Consider the following 23,678-nt stretch of genomic DNA (forward strand, 5'->3'; position numbering starts at 1 on the left):
TATCGTTTTTTATCTCGGGGATGCCGCGAAAATTTAAGAAACACAATAATTGCCCCGGATGAGTTTGAAATAATTTTTTTTTTTCTATACTTTGGTTTATTGCATTAAAATTTATTTATTATCATTTTTTGACGTTGAATTAAAAAAAAGAAGTGAGTATAAATCCGAAAATATAAAAGAAATAAATAGCAATGGAAGAACGGGAGAAAAGTGGCAGTTTTTGGGGTGTGTATATTAAAACCATTTAATTACAATAAACATCAATAAATAGCGATAAAAATAATTCTAAATACACGAGCCTTATTTCGAAATATAAAATTTAAATATCACGTGGAAGCAGTAAACGAGAAACAAATGTATAATTTTGTTTCCGCTTAGATTTGAACAGTCTTAAACAATTTTACTCTGATGCTACAAATACACATTTTAATTTCGTACCTCCTCAAGTGAAGATATGATGGGTAAAGTCATTCCACGTGTACTTAAATGAGCTTACAGAAAACATTTGACTAGACAACTTTGTTAAGTAACGGTCACAAATAACATTAAACACAAGTCTCCGAATCCTGTGGCTTTGTAATCTTGAGCAGCGGCGTCGAGTCAGCCCAAGGGATTACCTCATCACATTCAGGAAACTTACTTAAATCAACCATGTCTTGTTTCCTAGGACTCGTCGGTGCCGAAATCGTGTGAATGACAGGACAATGAGGAACGGACAACTGTTGCGAAAACAACATGGGGACACTGTAACAAGTTGGTCTAGTAAGTTTCACACTTTTTTCATCTTTATAAAGCATGGACAGTTGTGATTGGGCTAGAGTAGCGGCAGAATTGGCCAAGTTTTCGATGCAAGGACAAGAAGTGCTCGATGTTTTCCACGCTTCACTGCAACAGTCTAAAGAATTAGCCGATTTCTTACAAGGACTGTTGTCTGAAATAACTTCGAGGAAGTTAGAGTCGCTCTTTTTCTCTAAATTATCACCGCTGGCGAAGCGGAGCTTTTTCGGGCTTTCGAAAGATGAGCATCTTGGGATTGGACTTCTAACTATACTGTTTTTGTTTTTTAAAGAGCTACGGGTTATGATGAGATGACCGTTGCTATCCAATTGCCCGTTCTTGTAAGCTTTTCCTTCGGCTTTCAAGCGGCGCTTTTCGCGGTCTTCTTTGCGGAGAGCGTGGCTATAGGGGTCTTCGCCAAGTAGCCAGTAAGTTTGTTGTTCCCCTTTGCCTTTCATGGACACGATGCCGCGCTCGAGGAGATTGTAACCACCGAGCTTCGTGAGGAGGTCTTTACATTCTTTACTGCAGTGGATTTTCAAAGCTAAGAGAAACACAATGGAAGTATTTTATCGGGATACTTGGAGATGCTTACGAGTTCCTGTCGATTCCATTCTGCTAGCTGTGTTTACAGTGTCTCCAAATAAACAATAGCGGGGCATTTTAAGGCCCACGACGCCGGCACAGACAGGGCCTGGAGCAACAATTTCATATCTTATATTTGCCAAGTTCAAAGTAAGAAGTCTGGTGTGGAAATTCCAGCTTTGAGACGGCTAAAAATCGCTATTGATTCCTGTTTCCACGGTTTCTTTTGACAAAAATATAATTGGATGCTCCTTTTGGCAAAAAGAGCTTCACTTATTGATAAAAAAAGTCATTTTGTGTAAAAAATATAGCACTATTTATTTGCTTTTTTGGGGCGCGATTTCGGATTGGGGTCTTTTATTTTATTTCCTCAAAATGTGGAGTGGAGCGTTCGCGGGTATCACATAAATCTAAATTTTCTATATTGCATCCTGGTTGTCACAATATTTTACTCTTATTTATTCAAGTCGATTTTGTGGCTTAAAAGTTTAGCATAAAGGGTGATAAAAATAGCTGGAATTCGGGCGTTCTACTTTTTGGAATGTGCCCACAAAAATTGAGCAGAAGTTACCAAACATATCTGCCGCGATTAGATAATCCAACGTAGGATTTTTCACCTGAATTTATTTTCAAACTAGATCGAAATTTGTGGGTAACCTTCGCGTTGAAAACACAAGTAAACCTCGAAAACAGTTTCTTGCCGCAATTTAATTTATCAACGAGCATCAGGCAAAAACCCCTCAGCTATTTCAGTATTTACCTGAATGAATTCCAATCCTGAGCATGAGTTTTTCCTTCGGCCTGTGTCTAATGGTAAACTGTTTAACTTCTGCAAGCAAATGTAGGGACATGGAAGCAATTTCCGCGGCGTGTTGATTGTCGTTTCGTATAGGAAGCCCACTGACCTGAAACGAAATAAACCAAAACTGGCCACTGCTACTGACGTCCCGACTCTAAATCATATTCTCAACTGTCAAGAAAACGTGTACTTACCACCATGTATGCATCACCGATAGTTTCCACTTTGTAGACGTCATAATGCTCGATGATGGAGTCAAAGCACGTATACAAGTCATTCAAGAAGTCCACCACCTTAAATTACAGGAATTAAGTGTGAACTTGTTGGGAAATTTAAAAGAGAATAAAGAGAATTAGTAGCGAAATTGGCCCTTCCACCCACCTGTAACGGCGTGCTCTCCGCCGACATAGACGTAAAGCCAACAATATCGCTGAAATATATGGTCACGCAATCAAAACTTTCAGCCTCAACTTTATTTCCTCTTTTTAGTTGTTCGGCGACTGGTCGAGGTAACATTTCGTACAACAGGGCCTCTGAAAGTTGTCATAAACTCGTTGTTTTTATCGACCGGGAAACTTTACCTGTTTTTTTCTTCTCTTCCTGTAACTGATCGGTGCGTTCGTCCACTAAAACTTCCAAGTTATTAGCGTACTTCTCCATCATCGCCATCATGTTGTCGAATATGTTAGGGCGCCTGGAATTAACGCTTAATAATCCATCGTGAAAATTTGAATTTCCAAAACTTACATTCCTTTACGGAGAGGTCGCAACTTCGTTCGGATACTCTTAAAATCGGGGCGTTCGTCTGGGTTTTCAGCCCAACATTCTTTCAGGCAGTCTCTGACAAAATCGAAGCTGTTTTCCAAGGCCTCAAGAGGCGGTCTGAAAGGTTGAGGAGCGGTGTTGTGTATAACTTTGTTTAAGATTTCGGTATAGGAAAGTTCGCTTGTACCAAAAGGACCGTGGCGGCTGTGGAGTTCGTACAGGATGACGCCGAAGGAGTACACGTCGCCCTTTTGGGTGCCGCTCGGAGGATGGCTTGAAATTAGAGTTTCCTGCAAGCGGAGGAGCTCCGGTGCTTTGTATAATAAATCTGTTAAAAAAAGTGAGTGTTCATGTAGTTGCAAATTTTCAGGGTGCATGCATAAAACCCCAAAATCGAACCACATATTTCCGATTACGAAAGTAAATTCAACCATTCCTGAAATTCCCGAACGTCGGAACTCTGCATTTAAATTTTAAATTCCCGCTGCTCTCTCTGATTAGAATTCGTCCAATTTCCCGAAAGGTGTTTTCTACCACTAAACTCACTGTAACATTTCTCCCGGACTTTGGCAGGTTCCTTGATTCCCGGCTCTTCCGCTCCTCTCTTAAACTCCCTCAATCCGAAATCCGCCAGTTTGACAACCCATCGCGAATCCACCAGACAGTTGGCAGAATGCAAGGCACCATGAAATCGGACGGGAGAATCGTGGAGGTATATCATCCCCTAAATAGCGCAAATCGAAAATGTTCCCACATAGAATTTTACGAGACTCACTCTGAGGATGTCGCCCACGAGAGAAGCGATGAACATATTGTCCAGTTTTACGTCCTCGTTTTCGAGAATGTCCTGTGGATTTCTTCTTGTATTTGGTAAATTGGTTTTTTACAAGTGAGGACTTACCTTAAGACTGCCACGTGTGCAGTATTCGGTCACTATGCAAATGTTAGGAGGGTCGGTGCAAGCGCCTATAAAAGCATTGAGATTGTCGTGGCGGAGGTCGCGCATCTGCAAACGATAGCTTCAGAAGGAAAAATAACCCATTTTTCACTTAATTACTACGAGTGTCATTAAAAATACCATAAAAAAATTTTGATTCAAACAACCACAATTACAATTTGAAATGAAAAAACTTTGTCGATGGCGCATCTGCAACTAAAAGCTCCATGTGGAAAAAAGAACCGATTGTCACTTTTAATTAAAAAACACGTAACGCATCGATGCAACATCATTATCTATTTATCTACTCGTCAATCTGTCTCGGGAAATTTTATTTTCCCGGGTAAACAACACTAATTTTTGTTTTAAAATCGCTGGGAATCTCCTGCTTTGTCAACATCCGATACTGTAATTTCAAGCGCATTCTCGAAGGAGTAGAGGAAGCAACGTGAAATGAATGCAAAGCTCTTTTAAGAAGAGGTCACTACTTAGAAGAAACGTAGTTAATAAATGGGATAAAAAGGTTTCAAAGGGTTCAAACATAAGAGGCTAAGGAAATCTCTTTCTGCTGGTATTCCGAATGTGATTAATTCTCCTAACATTGTTAATTTAATTTAGATTATTCGAATGAAGTCAAGAGCCAAGATTTCGGTTTAATTTAAACATTCTCAACGTGGGAATAAGTTTGATGAGTTAATTCGATTACGTAAATTCCGAACATAAAACTGGCATATTTTATAAAAATGGGAGTAAAAATCTCCGAGCGAAAATCTATTTAAAACTCAGCAAATTCGCCAACACCTGCGTGGGGATGAAAATGTGAAAAAATTCGTAAAAACTCAGTGATTCCCGACCTATTTACGAATCCTCAAACTTGAATAAAACCGTAAAAAAAGCAAAACTTGAGAGCAGTTATCGCTTCGTTTGCATATTCCTTTCGTTTTCCACAGTCCATAGTTATCCCAAACTGTTACAATCGAAATGAAATATGAGCAATGCGATAGTAAACATATAAACTAAAAGCCACCAAAACAACAATGACATAACAGCATCAAATCTGTTTCATATTATCTCTTTAAGTTCCTCGGGAATAAAGGGACAAGTAAAATTTGGATTGCAAGTCTAATGAATATAAATTAAAACTTTTGAGCGCTCCACTAAACTTAAAAACACCGTTTAAATTCATAAAGAGGGGTGCTTAATAAAGGATAAAATCTCCTAAAAGCCAGCGATGAATACATTAAAGAAAAGACAAACCATCTTTAATTCCTTCTTCATCTCTCTGGTGATATCAATGGATTTCTTGTGGACTTTCTTGATTGCAAACACTCGCCCTTTGTAGATACCGATCTGTGTAAAAATCGTCGAGTAACGAAAATCGGCATCAGGGTTGGAACTGAGCGAAACTTGACTAGTTCTTATCAAAGGGTGAATCGACTGAAATAGAATAATGAATGGAAAACAACACACTATAATCACTAACCCGTGTTATTTTCGTGCCTAGAGAGTTAGCGTTTGCTTCTTCGTTGATCTGGATGTCTTTAAAGTCCACTTTCCACAAGAGACTGTCGAGTTCTTGCTCATATTTCCAGTTACGATAAAGGACTAAGGAGATTATAAGGATGACAAGGAAGATTCCTCCAGTCACGCCGCTTGTTATCTCCATGGTGTGAGCTTACCAGAAAACTTAATTAATTAGCAATTAAGATGGGTCTATTACAGATCGTCTAATTGCCACGACTGTTAAAGTTTCAATTAGGAGAAATCAAATTGAGGCACTCTGAAGTCACGTCGTAAAATTTAGAGTGTCGGAGGGGAAGCAACATATTTCGCATTAAATTACTGTTTTTTTCAGCTCAATAATTTTGGAACTAAATAACAGTTTTCAGGAATAACTACAATTTGATACTTACTGATGCATTTTTCGCCCCGAAAGCCACATGAGGGGGCGGCGATGGGAGGCTGTCCCGCCACCCAGTCAACCTCATCAGTTAAATGAAGAACCTAAACAAAAACCTGTCAATCTAGCACTTTTCATGGCCGCGACTTTCAATAACATAAACACTTACTCAGCACTAACAACAATACAAATGCGATTTTCAGATCGCTCATTTTCTCATTAGTACCATGAAATTTTGCCAAATGTCACTCCTACTCCTCAGTGCTGGAATTTTCGATGTAAGTAGACAAAACCGATTAAACTTATCTATTTGAAAAATCGTAGACAATGCTCGGTGGCGCTTCCAACGTCATCCCGACAAAAGAGGAGCAAGCAGACTTGTTAACGAATGTTCAAGAAGTTTTCGACCAAGTTAAACTACTAGTCAACGTCGAAGCGAACGCGACGGATGAATCCGTGGTGTGTGATATAAATAAGATTGTTGAAAGAGCGAGAGACAGATTGGAGTTGCTGGAAGAGTTGTCTTTGACAAGTAAGAGGGTGGTGTGGGGTGTTACAAAGAATAACTTTTTTTTGTAGAGATGTCGTACAACAACAACGCGGTGTGCAGTTTAGATTACAAGCAAAAAATACGACAATTGGTGCTCGCGGGGAAAGAAGAATTACAAAGTTGTGTTGTACAGAGTGCTGGAAATGTCACTACTAACTCGTTTACTCTGAAAAACTCGATATTGTCGGCTACAGAGTGCGGGGAAAATTTATTAGATACTCTGTATAATTGCAGCCGCAAGCACGGTTTTCATGTAATTTCCTGTTATAAGGACGTTATTGCGAAGGATGTGGCTCCTGTGAAGAAAATGTTGCTAGGAGCGATCGACATTCACAAAGAAGGACACTTTAAGACAATTGAGATAAGGAATAGTGCGAATAATTGCGTTGATGATGTTGTACAGCGATACGAAGCCAAAATCGCTTTAGCTCTAAACGAGGCTTTACAGTGCTCGTAAAAATTTAATAAACACACTTTTAATTTTATAATAAAAATCTCAAGAATTTGCTCACCGGTAGTCTCGAATCGGCTCTTTTCAGCGCAAAAACCCCAACAGGAAACAGACCAAATTCTTCATCCCCGCTGTAAGCTTTGCGAGCTATAAGGGTGTAATTACCTTCAGCGTCGCCATTCTCGTCCATGTACACAATGTATCTGTTGAATAAAAGATTACGTCAGTTGCATATCTCTGATATGTATGAGTTAATTACGCATGTTGAGTATCGGAATGGTAATTACAAGTGGAATTGTTAAACGTCAGATTGTTATGAACATACAGTATCTTTCAACCTGAAGGATCAAATAGAGGAATCTGGAAGCGGGGGATTTAATTAAAAACATTACGTGAATAGAATTGGATTAGTAAAAGTGTGGCGGCATTTACAGCTGGAATTTATAAAGGGTCACGTTTGAAGGGAGTTTTATTCAATGTAAGGATGTTTTAGGGCGGTTTTAGGCACGATTATGAACTTTCGTTGGGTTTAAATAGCAGCTGCGTGAAATTTGTAAACGCTCGAAATTCCAGATTCCAAACGCTGAAAACAGGTAAAGAAAAACACCCGGTATATTCCCGACGCCACTATTAAAAATAATCGCTCCATTGCCCGGTCATTCTTCTACCCAACCGAAATCACAAACTGTGAAAACGATTAAATATTCCCACTGTGTCCATCGCAAAATTAAACCAAACTCAGTTATTATTTACAGCCAAAGTTCGAACGGAAATCTCAGTTCTCCCATTTTCACTTATAACGAGTTCAAGGCTGGTTCAAGGACAGCGGAAACGGGAAATGACAAGACCATTTTACGTTTGGTTTTGCGATTCCGTCCTATCAGTCCGACATTTCACGGAATTACCATAACAACGAGCTGACAAGGTTTTTTTCTTTGACCCATCCATCATACAAGAATTTTCCACGTATATTATCGAAAAAATTAAATTTCCTAAAATCGGGGTATGTAATGTCGGATTCTTAGCAATGACAGTGCGAGAAACCGTATCTGTTCTACCTGCCGTAGTTTCCGAGACAATCTGAAATTTCAATCGGCCATAACTTAGTTATTTGTAGGCATACGAGAAAAATTAGGACAGTTTTGGATTCAGCGTAAAATTCTGCGTAAAATGGGCATCAATGACTTGAGTTTGATTTATAGGAAGTTTTTTTGGAGTGATTTCAAAGAATTATTTGGGGCAAATTATTTGGACCGTTTAATTCCTTTGAGTAATACATGAATCGAAAGAATACCTCTAGATCCATCCAACTATTGAATCTCAGATCGGTAAGTCAAGTAGTTAATGAGTGGCGGTCAAAAACAAAAATTCAAACATTTTCAGTTTCACTCGAAAATTTGTTTACCTAAAAAATCAACTATTGAATTTAGGACAATTTTTAAAGCGGATTCTAAGCAAAAAAGGGCGAGAAAAACGATGACAAAGACCGCTTTTTTTTCTGTCGTAGTTTCGGAGGTATTGAGTGAGCTTGAGGAACTTAAAGTTCAGTCTCCGAAACTTTAATCGCTTCTAATTCAGTTATTGGATTAATAAAATATGTTTTGAATTCTGCGTGAAATTCTGCGTAACATGAGCACCAATAACTTCAGTTTTCTTTGCAAATAAGCGAAATATCCACCGAATTAGATACATTAGATTATGAACATATTTTTTTAAATAAATTGAAGATTTAACGCTTGATTCTTTCGACAGCAATAGAAGTGTCTAAACTGATAGTCCTTCGAGCGCTCTCGCTGTTCGACGTTTGACTGAAGAAATTTAATGGTAGTTAGGTAAATTCTTAAAGCAAAGCACAAGAACATATCTGAACGTAATAAAGACTTTTTTTACAAAAAATTGCCGGTATGAATTCTTCGGAACGCAGGAACAAATGTACCGATAAAATTTTAACACGACATGTTGTTCCTTCGATAAATTCATTCATGAAGTGTTTGCGTCGCGAGGGACTCGTAAAAATTTTGTCACGAATTCGCCGGGATTTTATGTTTTGGGAGTGCATATCGCTCATATCAGAGAGTGGCGGACATTTTTTTTGAATTATACTGCACGATAGCAACTAATTACTCTCAAAGCCTACATTTTAAAATGTCGCAATTAAGCTCGGGGCTAAAGAAAGGTTTTTTATTCACTTCATTGCACCGAAAAGAGAACAGTCAAAAACCTTCAATTGAATTAGTAGTCCTGTAAAGTTCACGTTAAATTTTAATGAGGTCTTTATTGACTTTATTAATTGTTTCTGGTTTAATTATTGCGTTCAGGATAAATTGAAGAGATAACAAGACAGTTCAGTTGATCTTACCCCATTGCACTCTGGTATTGAGTTTCTTTCATGTGGTCGACGATGGCAGTTCCATTTCTTGGATTGCCTCCTTCGTCAAGGACTTCCAGGAGAGCTTTAGCGTAGAGGTGGACCGCGTCATAGAGATAGGCTGCCTCGGCTCTAATCTGAAATAATACAAATTGGCGCAATTAATTATCAAAAAACGCAAACACCTGAGAATTTCGAGAAATTTAATTCCAAGTACCTTCTTGTTTCTCCGGCATGAAAAATCACCAGAAGATGCGCTCAATTGTGTCTTTTACAAAACAATGAGCGTCTATTAACATCCCTAATTTGCATTCTAGTTGTGTTCGTTGAGTAAATACACCGCCAGAAAATGCAAATGCAAGTAAAGAAAGAGATTCTAACTCAACAATCACGTTAAAATGCAAGTCCTTCCTTCTTCTTGCACACAGCGTAATTAATAATTACAAAGCTATAATTAAAGCTGTCCTCCGCCACGGAGTCTTTGACGTGAATATAAAAATGATAAACGGTAGAAAATATGTAATTCAGAATGTTACCATAAAAAATGGCTTTCATAACTCGGCTTTTACGAGAGCACAAAAGTTAATAGGTACTCCATTTTACAGGATTTTTTGGATTGTAAGTAAAATTCCATCATTTCCTTACCCGTTTTGATCCACCGACGAAGATAAGAGGATTCGGAAAATTAAAAGGTGGCTTTTCCATATAAGAATTCACTTGTATTGTAAAGTTTTCGAAGCCCACAGGACTGGAAGGAACCACTCCCAGATAATTTCTAAAAGCTTTCTGAGCGACAGGATCTGATTCGTCGCGAAGGAGTCCCCGCAAGTACTTTGAAGGATTCTCGTTGTCGTATTGTTCGATGTCGACGCCCACGACGAAATACTCGCCTAGAAGAGTTGAGAATTCGATTGTAAACTTGAAAAATAGTTACAAAAGGAGCGTTTTATTTCCTTAATTTTTAGAGCGGACTTCCTATCTCGTCGGTCTGAATAAATGTAGATTTGTTGCGACGTAAACCACTTCCGGAGTTCCTCGGCTCTACTTACAACTGAAAACCTATCCGTGTATTGATAGCGGGAGACCGGGATTAAATCACATATCCGGACATTGCTCCAGCATCCTGCGTGATTTCCGGTAAACCAGAATCCGGACGGATTTACCTTAGCTTTGATTTTTCATTTTTAGTGATGGAGACGGGAAATTAATTTTCTGTAAAGTGTCACGTCTTGTACGGAGTGTAATAAATTCTGCATGAAAGTAATGAGCTGTCGCTAGTGTACCAAGTGTTTAAGTTCTCGTCAGGACATACATCGGAAGATTAATGTATACCAGAAAAATTTAGAGGTTTCAAAGTTTGCGAGTTTCAAAGAAATTTGTGCTTTACCGACTTGAAACAAAATTGTTTGACCTGAATATGTAAGTTTATCCACATTTGAGTTAAAATTTCAGGCGCCAGTGATGCAGTTTTAAACCGCAACCAGTTCATGAAGAGTTTTAAGTGCTGCAATTACAAACCTTTATCGAACAGTTTCTTCTCCTCCATTGCTACCATTAGACCCAAGTGCTCGTAATGATGACCCAAAATAACGAAAACTGGAACAATTCAAAGAGATTTACAGTGTCATAACAAATTCTAAATCAGCGAGCGCCTAATATAGAATAACGTCGTTTTTGCACCTCTAAACGACAAAATAGGCCCATAAATTTTATCTCTGCATTGAAATTAAAAGTCCCCGGTCTCTTATTTGCTTGCACCAAATACCAAGATAATAGCATTATAAATCGTCGATCGTCGAAATTAGGAAACATGTATAAACTTTTTATTGTGCACGAAATAAATCATCACAAACCTTCGAGTGTTTGGTATCTGGAACACCTAGAAGTATCGCCGGTGACAGGCTTTAAATCAAATTTTATTTTCAAAAAAAGTGTTTAAAAATTATAGCGATGACGACAACTGCTGTGTTATCGATTCCACAAGAAAGCAAAAGAACTTGTGTGTTACAGATATTGGAGAACGTATAATGGTGCTAACGTCACACGAATCAGGAAATATTACACTCGGTTATTACTTTTCAGTTTGGATGAATGAAAACGTCATTAAGTTGACAGGAGGGTAATCCAATTTCAAATTGAGTGCGATGCGAGAATACAGAATAATTTTCACAATTCGGCGAATACGTCTTATTTGGGAAAAATGATTGTCCGAGTGCGAAAAGGAGCCATAAATGATTCAAAAGAGGGGAAAAGTTGTGGTATCAAATTAGGTAAAGTTTTCCACAGCGACACAGAAATTGATGCATTCATCGGGCGAAAAAATTCTGAAAGTCGACCCGGCGCATCCACCAATTTTAGCACAAACTAAATTCCGAATCTGGTTTTGTTATGATATGATATTTCAAGCTCATGTAGAAACAGTTTGTAAAATAGGAAAATTAATTAAATTTTGCATGTCACAGTCAATATTGTATTAATTTTCCAATGATTTTACCCAACGTTATACACCACCAGTCCATTTTATTTGTCTCGTTGTCAAAACAAATATTTTAGCTTGTACCAGGAAAATTAATTTTTGATGGAAAGTTCGATTCTATAAAGATCAAAGTAAAAATCGCTTTTTACTGGACAAAAATGATTATCCTCCCCGAGCACCGCTGTATGAACCCAAACAGAAAAAGAAACAACAAATTTACAAACATCCGAGTATATTCCATAATATTCCTCTCCGCGCGAATATGAATAGCTTATCATAATCGTATTACTTTCAGCGCAAATAAAAATATCTAAGCAGGTATAATAATAAAATTGCACAAGAAACTTACTTCTCGTATCCCTGTAGGTTTGTTCCACCAATTTATAAAAAGGGTTTTCCCCGTACCCGTGATGATAAGGAGTGTCCCAATATTTCGTCGTAATCACGGTAATTCCAGCTGAAGTTAGAGTTTCTAAAATGATGGTGGCGATGTTACCGAATTCGAAATCAGGAGATTTTAAGTATAATAGCACCACCTAGAACAATCCTGGAGGAAAAGAAGATAAAAAGGGAGACTTACATGAGTCCAGTTAAATGCGACTAGAACAGATGCCACAGACTTGGAGATTTGCGTGTCAGGCGGACGAGTTCTTGCGAATGTTGGAAATTTCGATTTGTCGGACGTGGCGTAATGAGTGCAGAACTGAAGGAAAAAAACAGTTTTGTGAGGTTTACGGTTGTGACCCTTATCAAGGATTGTGGTCACCTTTGTGGAGATAAATAATCGGCTTATTTAGCCCAGAGCATCAGTTTAATTTATTAATAAATAATGGGAGCGTTATGTAAATGTTTGGTGATGACAGCGATAAGCTATCGCGGGCTAATTCCATCAGTCAATAGAAAAATGGGGCTTTCGAACCCATTTTAGAGAAGAATAAATCTTTTCCTAATGGAGGCTCATCATTACACTCTTTTACAATGGCGTGATTTTAGTAAAATGTACATTCATCTTGCAGACATTGATTTTAACCAGTCTTCTTGGTAAAGACGTCCTATTATATTTTTTGTCGTTCCATTGAACACGAGAGAAAGACAAACTTTCCCCGCCTCGACGTAATACGATAATTAATCATCTGAACGAATAGTCTGAGCCAGAAGGATTTTATTAAGTACATAAATTTCGAGTAGATTCTTTGTACACCGATATCTCAATTTGCACCTAAAAACGCTGGAAATATTGAATTATGAAGGCTCGTCCTAAGTAGAGCTTACATGAAGTAAGAAGCTCGTGATATTAGATTTAGAAGCTTGACTTAATTAATGCTGTATAAGTTGTCGTTTCTCAGTTAAGCCTATTACAACTTACTAAGCTCGAGAAGCTGATTTTTTGTAGGAGCTACATGATGTATGCTTTACGTGCTCCAGGGTGTCGTATTATCCAGAATTCACGGTCGTCGTCACCATACACTCTTACGAGAAAATTAATGTTACAGCACGAGGCAATTTTTTTAATTTATGCCCTAGTTGTGTTGGTAATAATTGCCTACAATTTATTAGAATTACATGTAGAAACCGGAGAAATTGTAGTTTTTGTTCCCGACATTTCGTGAACATAATTGCCGCGGAAACAATTTTTTGGGAGTGTTATTTTAATTCGTTAATTATGCGGTTCGTGAATTTCTGGACGGAATTTGTCAAAAACGTGTGAGTAGTGTGTGCCAAAAGATGCTAAAAATAGGCGGTTTTATGGGTATCGAACCTATAAATTGTGCTAGTTTAATAATAATTTTGAGTTCGAGGATTTGCACGTGTTTTATCCAATGAAATGTTTATTGTGCAGGAAACTACGACTTGATTGGAACTCGCTTCGTATTGTTTTGTATTGATTTGAACAATTCCGCGTATTTATTTAAAGTCTTATTAAGTTGGAAAAAATAAAGAATTGTTTATTTTCATGCTTTATAAATCCGCGTTTTCATTTAGTTGACTGAACATGTTATTTTGTAATTTTGATGTTTTTATTATGGAGTAAAATGTGGTGCTTTGAACGTGGCACGCGTGTAATTTGCAATTCAACTAGTTACTTTTTATCTTTTTGTGTTCATTTTATTGAAGGATTAATTATTTTTTGGGAAATTCAAATTTTGCTTCTTTCTTAATTCTGCGGATATTTGGCAAATCCAACAAAAAAAACGAAGCCAAGAAACGATAATTTAACAGCATTATTTTTAGAAATGATATCAGCATATAAAACTAATAAAAACCAATTTAAACTGAAAAAATATATTCCCTGAGGAATTGAAACATTAAGAAAAAAAATCTGCATTTTTGGCGCATCCACCATTTTTGCAGCAACTGTAAAATCCTCATTTGCCTTAATTCTGTTGACATTTGAAAAAATACTCATTCCCATGAATCGAAAGATGTAACTGAAGCATTCGCCAGAAATTTACTCTTTGTCCTTTTTCATATCTGATATTCCCGATATAAACTGTCATTTTCAAAAGCTCTAACCTCGTCGAGCAAAGAAACGTTGCCATAAAAAATACATCATTCAAGTGAGAGCCTCGAACGCTTCACTTCCGGCACAAAAAACACAGGTTTTAGTGTAAAGCTTCCAGCAAAGCACATTCGCAACAAAAGTAAATGTTTGTCGATACACTCGACTCTGAGATTTGTTCCGTCATCAGTTTGCGGATGTTCTCTTTTACACGGGCGACAAATTCGTCACTTGAAAAGATCGTTTTTTTCGGGGAATTTAAAAGAGTTTCAATTAGGTAATAGTGACATTAGTCACGACTGGTAAGAAGAAAAAATATTTCCACGCCTCTCATTTCGAAGTTCGTCACGTCGCGGACTATGTGATTGTTTTCTTACGCCTTGTTCTGACGTATTTAACAGAAAAGGGGACGATAAAAGCTCAAACACGCAATGGTCGTAGTGATTAGTGCGAGCATTGAACTTAGTGATGTCCGAAAGTGAGCTTAGGTGCTTATTTTAGCACGAATTGCTCGGAATGGATATTTGACGTGAGGAGGGTAATCGTGATTTTATCGACGGTAGAAACAGTTAGAGGCATTAAATTAAAGCTCTGTCAAGCTAAAACGGGGGTCAAAGACAATTAGATTAGAGTTAACTTACGTATGAAATCATGGGAAGATTGAACGCCGCCGCCATGAACGCCTCATGCTCGCAAGTCTCCTGCGGTCCCACATAAGCCGAAATATTCTTCGTCCACAAATCCGCGGTCTTCTGCACACTGATTACCTCTTCGCCGAACGTTTCAGCCACAATGAAATCAAGTTGGTGGCCGCGAAGTCCTAGAATTCCTTTATTCACTTCATCGACAGCTAAAGAGATCGCTCCAGAGATCGTCAAACCCGGCCTCGGGTATTCCAAATCGCCCGGTCTTCGTTGAGAGCCAGTCAAATATCCTATTGTAAAAGTTTCAGTGTTGCTTTCAGATAATGTCATCGCTATTATGACAAACAACTGGAGCATTTCTTGCGGAAGCCCTGAAAATAAGAAAGCACCTGAAAGTTTGAGCTTCGAGACGGGGGTCTAAAAAAATCCGTTTCCTGCTGGGTGCGTAAGTGGCTCTCTATTGTGACATTAACTGCCAACTGTTCGGATAGAGTTGTTGCACTCTGACGGTGACCCCGTTACATAAAGAGGGATTTAACTTTGCAGTTAAGCTCGTTTTATCCGGATGCATTATTTGGCTGGGAAAATGAGGCTATTTTCAGTAAACACCACAAATAGTAGACCTGTAGCTTCGATATTAAATGGCCCCGCTGTGAGTAAACTAGACGCAGATGTTCATTGACAAAATGAATGCAAGCACATGCAAATACCGCCCGATATTCACTACTAAATTAGTTTCCTGCCATAATAGCCATTTAATATGGAAATTCTTTCCCATGGGTTTAAATCCAAGCGCATAATTCCAAATTTAAGCTAAAACATTTCAATGCGACAAAATTAATGTTAATGTTGGTACCAACGGGAATCTAGTCATATGCACATGCTCTTCATTTAATTTCATACCAACTACTCGCAACAAATTGCGCTAATCCATTCGGTGCTTTATCGTCTATAGTTCAATCTGACTATGTGTGGTTAATTTGCTACAATGAAATTCGTGTCTGCCTGCACATTGGTGAAATACTACCGAGATTAATCCGAATTAACTTCCACTTTTACCGTTTGAAAAACATTATCTCTAAACTTGTGAGTGCTTTAAACATCTAAGCGGATTAGATTAAGTGCACGCATAACTTCCACTTCTTATCTCCTCATCCAACGCAATCCATCATAACAGTAAAATTTCACGTCATGCGTAGGCGGATTTTAAATTTTCGTTTTCTCCACAACCAATCGGATCATGCTAATTATCACAAGTCGCAAAACGTGAAAATGGAAATCAGATTTCGAAATTGGTGATCACGTTGAAGCCACTGAATTCAAAAATGTCGTTTTCCTCGTGAAGCATTGAACTTTTATCTGAGTTTAGCTTCACGTTTGATTGTAATAAAATGCAACAGCAACATTCGGTGAATACGAAAGCGGACTGTGCATTCCATTGAATAAAAATAAAATTCATGTTCGTAACAAATACTCAAGAACGGATACTGAGACTATATTAAAATTCCAAGCATTTTCTGTAGTAACAAATTAAATCACGTGACGGGGATTTATTACATGGAGCGATCGCAAAAATATTTTACATGAACTGATGTATGGTTTTATCATACCGGTTCTGGATCTTGACGTGCTATCATTTAAATGCCCTTATGGTAGTATAAAAAGTTTAGCAATTTTAAAATTGTTTGATTAACTAAGCTGAGTGTCGAGACTACAAAGACCGATATATTTTGTCACTGAAATATTTTTAATGGAAAAGTAATGTGATTTATTTTAAGTAAACGTAATTCACTTAAGTAAATTCTGTTATTAAATTCAGATTTTATAGGAGCCATAAATGTCTTTATGTATCCTGTGTATATTTATGCTGTCGTTTATTGAGTCGTCTTGGTCCACACGTTTGGTTTTTTAAGTTGTGAATCTAAAAATCCTCAAAAATTTTAAGATCTCAAACCGCAAAACTCACAATGAGAAAAAAATCTAAGAATCTGAAATATTTAAAAAACTAGGTCTAAAAACTAAAGAAAAAAAATCGATGGAATTTTTATAAATCTGAAGAATAAAGAAGATTAAAAAAATATAAAACCTTAATATTTAGTTACATACTTTTAAAACTTTTTAGTCATAATCCTAAAAGGCGTAAAAATAGCACGTTTTCATGTTGCTAACTTCATCCCCTTTTACTCCCGCGACATATTGAAAAATTGAACGCGAGTCGAATCCAACAAAGACAAATGCTGAAACTGACGTCCACACTGTAATCAATTTATCAAGCCGTCCACACTCGACAGTTTCTTTACTAAAACAAACATCGAAATTTGATTTATCCCCGAAATTAATAAGCAAAACTGGAGCAGTCTAGTCGCGTTTCCACAATTTATATCACTGGCTCATTTTTTCCGACGCGCCGGAGTAATTCAATTTCGTTTTGTAAGTTTTCAACAAAGCTCTTTTTTCAAAAGAAATTCGTATACGACTAGCACACAACATTGGGACGTTGCCAGATATAATTTCCTTGTAACGGAAACATAAAAATTATCACTATTTGATTTGATACCGAGCTAACGAAAGTGCGTTTCGATTAATTTCAGTTGGGTACAAAAGCTGGACGGCGGTGATGCATGGCTTAATTGAAAAAAGTTTCTTTTGGTAATCGGCGCTTTCTTGACCTTATCGTAGAACCGCTAGAGTGGCTTTTCCACATAAATTAAGCTCGAAAAGTTCATTGTGCATAAAGCCTTACAACTTTACAACCATAAAGAGACTCATTTTGAATTCAGGACTATTTAAACTACAAGTCCACTGCAACTTGTAAATGAGATAAACGTTGATCTCAAATTGGAATTTCCCGAAAAAATAGTAAAGTGCAAATGAAATTGTTAAACGGAATACGACATTTTGATGTTCCATATTTTATGCAAGTCCCTGGAACGAGGGCATCGCACCATTTTACTGTGCAGAGATAATAACACGAGATGCAAGAAATTCGCTCTTTTGGGATTCAAATGATAGTTGGAATTCGATGTTGCTGTAAATGTTTTAGGATTTGGGAAACTGCTTCGGGATGTTATTTGTGTCAATATTGTTACGAGAGATTGGAATAAAATAGGACAAATGGAGTTCTTGTTTTTCTGAGTAATGCGAGTGGTAAATTCATGAGAACAGAGGAAAGGAAGACCGGATAACTCAGACTAAATTGTGAAGCTAATTCAAATTATTTTTATTAAAATTCCACGAGCAACAGCTGTGGCTTTATAATAATGGAATAATGGAAAAGAGGATAATTTATATGAATTATAAACACCTGAAGCCGTTTAAATAAATGAGTCGAATTATTGATGCTGAAAAACACGTCGTGACAGCAACTTTTTGCTTTTCCCAGCTCTCCCTGTGCGATAATTCGAAGTGACTTGAAAGACGGATTTAAATGAAAAAATGAAAAAGCAACGTCTCACACGGGAGCATCTACAAAGTGCGAATCGAAGATTTCTAGAGAATTTAATTAGCGAGAGCGCTTGACACAATAAAAGGATTTTAATACAAGAACAGATGTGGTACAATTTGATTTACAAACAAGTAGAAGTACGATCGGCTGGAATTGGATTAGTGGTGGATTACCACGTCACCAAGAACTTCTGAGTTGTCGTTAGACGACGATTTATTACATTTGCCCTAAAGGGCCTCGGAACTATGTTAATTAGTTGGAATGAATTGAACGGTATTTAATTACAAATCGATGACAATCTGAGATATATTACAATCTTTTTCATAGTCGTGGCTTGGAATTGTAACATTGTTACCACCATCAGATGGAGTGTTTACTACATTTTAACCAGGCCTGCATTTAAATTTCTGTTTATACATGCACAACGAGTTAAAGTTCTAATTTTAGAACCCACATGGGTCATGACAAGACAGTACACAAAGATAACCGTCGCATATCTAATTAATTGTTGCGATTTTAATGTATCGAGTCAATTAGTTATTTAATTTACACCTCGTTAAAGTTAATGTCTCCTATATTGCACTAGTGTAATTTTTACACTTCATAATTTTTAATTGAATTGCAAAGCACTTCAATAATAATCATTCAGCCCTCGTTTATGTCGAGATGACTTTTATACGACGTTCTGTTATGAACGACTTTATTGCGTAACTTTTTCAAAGCAGCTGCAGTCTGTTTAATTGAAAGAATTTCAAATAATTGGAAAAAACTGCGATGGCTCGAAATCAATTTCATTGACGTAAGAATGAAAAATTCCTGAAGAAAAATGCGGAAGAAAAATTGCGTTACAAATTAGAGTTTGTGTCGCTAACTGGCTAAATCTGCAAGTTTCACACGTTTCAGTCGCTATTGTAAATAACTATCCAATTAGATCCAACTTGTAGAGAAATCTCGTAATGACTAATTAGCACCCGCTTTGCAACTTTGTTGTTTGTCTAAGCCTGAAAAATCTCATGCAAATTTGACACCCCCACACTGAATTTGAAACTTGCCAGTGCAATATTGGAAATTCCAACCGAAGAATGTGCCGACTGTTGGATAAATTTCAAAAATACGTGTTTATGTGGCTGCTCCAGAACAAATCCCCAACTTTCCAGACGTTGTATTGTGCAAATCAAATTTCAAAGGATTAATTCTGCAGCGGGGACCATTTGTTAAACCTACTCTAATGGTATACGAGAATATACACGGATAAAGTCGGAATTGAATTATTGGCAGAAGCAGATTTCTTCTCCGGAATGGATTTATCAGTGGGTTATAAATTTACTCCGAAACATTCACGACTATTGATTTAAAACGGTTCGCATTAGTGGTTACAGAGATAGAAACTTTGGGGTCAAGAGTTTGGAGATGTATAATAAATTCGGGAATGACCGCACACTAGGTCACCTAAGACAAACAATTTTGTGCATAGTTGGCAAGAAAAATTTTCGTTTAGTGGAAACTTCCTTGGATTGCTTTAAGCCGTAGATTTTTCAAATTCTTTCTTCGATATCCTAGAATTTCCTAGATTAATTTAGATGCTTTAATTTCTGCACTTCATTATTCAGCTTGATTTTTAAATTATCACTAGCGTGGAGGTCTTTTGATCCATCGGCAATTCTCTATGAGCGCATCCACCATAAACTAAAATTAGCGTCAAAAAGCAAAACTTCATAAAATCCGCTTTCCACCCCAACACCGAGCTTTATCTGAATACCGCCACGTTTAGTCTGCGTTGAAAAATCGCCCGTTCAACCGAAACGACTTTTTAATAGAGTCCGAGCCGACTGTTAACGAAGCTCTGTAACTTTTGTGATCTGCGGTTTGATTGATGTTAAAGTTCGCAAGTTTTGTTTGTCTAGACACGTTTTACTTTTTGTACTTTTACACAGGTTGCAGCCCGGAAAATCCTTTCTTTATTGTACGACATAAATCCATTTTCTAACTCATTTAGTATCGGAAAATATAACTTCTCCTGTTCGCCCTCGCGTTTATATGTCTAAAGTCAATTTAGATTGATATCTTAGGATGGAAACGAACTCTATGTAATGAATTAAAGAATTCACGTCATAAAGTTTTCTTTTTATTGACCTGACCTAACCCAAGAAATATCCAGATTTATTCGGAGTCGTGGAACTGAATCTTGGCCAAGATTCCAAAATACAATAAAAAGTATCCGATAAACTCCGTCGATTGTAAGTCATCGATGACGTTTCGTAAACGTTAAATTTACATAATGTATAGATAGAAATGCGCAGTACATTTTTCTAGAGAAGAGATAAAATAAAAATTAATTCCTTCCTGTCCTGCAAACGACTAGAGATTTTAACACTTTCGACTTAATTAATTAAGACAACTTTTAGTTCGGTTTATGACACCTGAAGCGATGTTGTAACGTAAATAAGAATTAGATTTTATGATACCGGCAGATTATAAACTGTTCCCATTTAAAAACCACCACCTGAAACTTCCACGTGTCAAGGCGTGGACCGAAATTATTTAAAATGCCGCGAATGTACCATTGTCTAGCCATTTTCACTTATTACGTAACAGCATTTGCACCTGCGTCTGTGTCTACGGAAATTCGGTACAAGTCATCACGATGCTGGTGGGAGAAAGCAGACTTGTTTATGACGGTTTAATTAATTAATTGGGCGTTAAGTTAGCATCAAATTAAAATGAGACAAGCAGAAGAATAAGTATTGGTAACTTCAGTTCACGTTCGCGTTTTTTTTCGCGGTGAAATTTTATGAGCAACAACAGAAATATATTAATTAGCAAAACGAATGTTGCCGATCCGCTTTTTAGCCGGTTATTAATGGGTTTATATTCGCGTTTGTTTTATGATGGAAAATATGCATCTACATGGATTATGGATATCGGTAAACTCTAACGCTATTTTTAGGCGCTTAAATTATTAGGTTTTACAGTTTTCGCTTGATTGAACAGAAAAAATATGATCTTCAGCTTGAAGCAACAGCGAAATAACCAAACGAAAATATTTCTCACATGACTAACGAAAATCGAATTCGGTGGAAAGGATTTGAAAACGCGAATTGAAAGTGCAGACACCTCGTAATGTACTTAAGAGTTTGTTAATTAAACCTCTCGCTTTTAATTAAAAATCATTGTTTATCTCCTCGCGCTCATTAAATCCGGATTAGTCTTTTCAAAACGCTAAAGGCACCGCCTGAGTCAATCATTCTTCTAGGAATCCCAACCCAATTTAATTCATCTTGTTTGGTTGAATTTTAAACTTTCACTTCGCGTTACCACAATGGTAGCTTTATTAGTGTCGCACCACAACAAAAATCGGAATCGATATAAATCTGCCCAACGAAAGAAAGTACCTAATTTGACAGAACTGGAACGTTATGATTAACAACAAGTGCTTCTAAGCCTTGGCTTAGATGGAAAATTTTCACTCACCTGTTAATTTTGCGAGGAAAAAATTCCGTGGTGTACGTCCACGTGGCGGAAGTCTTCCACGAAAACGCGTCAACGACCGACGAAGGATTGGAGTATACTGGCGCTAAAAGGCGCTCGCCGTCGTTTACAGGCGCTGATAATAGAAAAATTTGATCAGAATGCGCACAACTTTCGAAACTGTTTTGGAGGCGAGATTTCCAACGTCGATCGTGATGATGATGTTTTAATAGCGCTAATGGTCGAAGGGAAAGATGACGGTACTTTTAATGAAAATAGTACAAGAAAAAGCGCAATTTGTTGTGATAAATCTGATGTTCGTTTACAACGCGATGACCACATTGAAACCACTCAATTTTTCAACGGTTCTCTCTCAATTAAACATTTCTCTCTGCAGTGCGTCTTTGAAAATACTTGTTCTTCTCTATTTACCCTGCGCAAAGCTTTTAAAATGACTGACTTGGCAAAAATAAAATTAGAATTGTAAAATATGTAAATAACACAAGAAATTAACCTAGTTGTATGAAAATGGTTGGTGAAAATATTTCAAACTCGATAAACATAAAACGTTGAACTTGACTCGAAACACTGCAAGTTACCCGTGTAATTTATGTTTACGACTTGTTCACAAAACCGTTTAGTGACTAATAATAGTAAAAGTAATAAAAAAACCCACATGTACACCACAAATTGAATAACAATCTGTGAATTTACCTAAACCTGCACTGACTTTTAACGAATTTGCAGGTGATAGACACCTACATAAACTAATCAGTTGAAAATTTTCCGAAAGTTTGGTAACACCCACGTCATTTTTGCGATATTTTAATAATGTCGTGTCCTCGATAGTAAAATGATAATAAAGAAACTGACATTTTACGTGTTTTCGTTCCAAGAATTTAAATATTTGGATTGATTAAGTGCACATATTCCATTTTCTAAATTCGATATGCAAGTCAAAACATCGCTTTGGAGCTGATTGATGCCGCGATTAAAACAAGAACATTCAAACATAAATGGATTTAGAAATAGCCCAGAATATACAAAACCTGATTCTGTGATCCGTCTATTACTTATTTAGCGGGCTTTGACGGAAGTAACCTCTTTTTCTGAAGTTGGAGAGTCTTCATCTATAAATTCAGTTTAAGCTTATTGTTATAAGAAGCAAAACTTCTCTCGGGCGAACTTCGCAAGTTGCAGGCTGAAGTAGATAATTAATTTCATTCGGAATAGAATTTTAAAAAACTGGAGCCTGGGAACTTGAATATGTAAGAAATCGATAAACTGAAAAACCAACAAATGGAAATCTACGATGCTTCTTTATTTAAAGATCTAGGAAAATAAAAATTTGAAAAATAAAATACTGGCAACCGCTTTTCACTGATTTTATTCTACCATAAACATCTGTTTGATATCTTTTTAAACAAACATTTTTGTATAAAAATATACTGAATTTATAGCAGTTATGGGTGTGACCCAGATGCCTTAAAAGTTTGACATAAATAAAAACTAAAAAAATTAGCCAAACCGTAAATTGTAAATTGCGTCCCATTTCGTTTTTTTGCAGGAAATTTGTAGAATTTCTGCCGCGACAGTTTTCGTCGCAATACTGCGATTACAGGGATTTCCACTTTCACTCTAAGATTTCTGTTTTCCAACAGCTCAATGTGTGAAACTCGGCTAATCTGTTAGAACCTCGCACGTTAGATGGCATCAAAAAGCAAAGCCGCACCGAATCAAAAATTGAAGTTGTGTTTTGATCATAAATTGAGTGATTTCGAGCTCTATAATTTTCACATTTTATTGCCATTTTAAAACGTTTTAGAGAAAGCCACTTTAAAGTCAACGGCTCTATAAATTTTACGGTATTTTTATGCAGTAGATTAGGCTATCCTGGGTTTAAAATTTTCGATAAAGTTTTATACTTTCTGTTAAGTGCCGCTTCAATTTCAAGTCTTCGCAGTATATTACCAACTTACAAAATCTCAATGTCAATAATGCCTCATTATATGT

General features: G+C 37.0%; 2 protein-coding genes across 2 annotated transcripts; one reads left to right on the forward strand and one right to left on the reverse strand.

The window, feature by feature from the left end:
* Positions 1-217: 217 nt before the first annotated feature.
* On the reverse strand, positions 218-21,765 carry LOC148168066 (guanylate cyclase 32E). The gene is made up of 21 exons (XM_088045530.1): positions 21,669-21,765; positions 14,750-15,123; positions 12,189-12,311; positions 11,958-12,144; positions 10,651-10,728; positions 9,778-10,022; positions 9,124-9,269; positions 6,826-6,967; positions 5,777-5,867; positions 5,347-5,537; positions 5,121-5,300; positions 3,828-3,932; positions 3,702-3,773; positions 3,473-3,650; positions 2,909-3,254; positions 2,743-2,855; positions 2,543-2,694; positions 2,356-2,454; positions 2,123-2,267; positions 1,373-1,471; positions 218-1,321 (listed from the first exon to the last, which is right to left on the reverse strand). Exons 2-21 carry the CDS (start codon positions 15,107-15,109, stop codon positions 546-548), a joined length of 3,828 nt encoding a protein of 1,275 aa, XP_087901656.1. The 5' UTR covers positions 15,110-15,123; positions 21,669-21,765; the 3' UTR covers positions 218-545.
* Positions 5,919-6,915, forward strand: LOC148168067 (uncharacterized). Its single transcript, XM_088045531.1, has 3 exons — positions 5,919-6,041; positions 6,088-6,295; positions 6,343-6,915. The coding sequence occupies exons 1-3, from the start codon at positions 5,991-5,993 to the stop codon at positions 6,768-6,770; spliced, it is 687 nt and encodes a 228-aa protein (XP_087901657.1). The 5' UTR covers positions 5,919-5,990; the 3' UTR covers positions 6,771-6,915.
* Positions 21,766-23,678: the final 1,913 nt, after the last annotated feature.

The sequence above is a fragment of the Gnatocerus cornutus genome, chromosome 9, assembly GCF_029298725.1.
Source record: "Gnatocerus cornutus isolate USDA-ARS CGAHR chromosome 9, icGnaCorn1.1, whole genome shotgun sequence".
Taxonomy (NCBI): Eukaryota; Metazoa; Arthropoda; class Insecta; order Coleoptera; family Tenebrionidae; genus Gnatocerus; species Gnatocerus cornutus.

Coding starts and splice junctions, on each gene's coding strand:
- LOC148168067 (XM_088045531.1), top strand. CDS start 5,991: ATGAAATTTTGCCAAATGTCACTCCTACTCCTCAGTGCTGGAATTTTC. Junction 6,042..6,087: donor TCAGTGCTGGAATTTTCGAT/GTAAGTAGACAA, acceptor GAAAAATCGTAG/ACAATGCTCGGTGGCGCTTC. Junction 6,296..6,342: donor GGAAGAGTTGTCTTTGACAA/GTAAGAGGGTGG, acceptor TTTTTTTTGTAG/AGATGTCGTACAACAACAAC.
- LOC148168066 (XM_088045530.1), bottom strand. CDS start 15,109: ATGCTCCAGTTGTTTGTCATAATAGCGATGACATTATCTGAAAGCAAC. Junction 9,270..9,777: donor TCGTCGGTGGATCAAAACGG/GTAAGGAAATGA, acceptor GTATTATTTCAG/ATTAGAGCCGAGGCAGCCTA. Junction 6,968..9,123: donor CAATACCAGAGTGCAATGGG/GTAAGATCAACT, acceptor TTTATTCAACAG/ATACATTGTGTACATGGACG.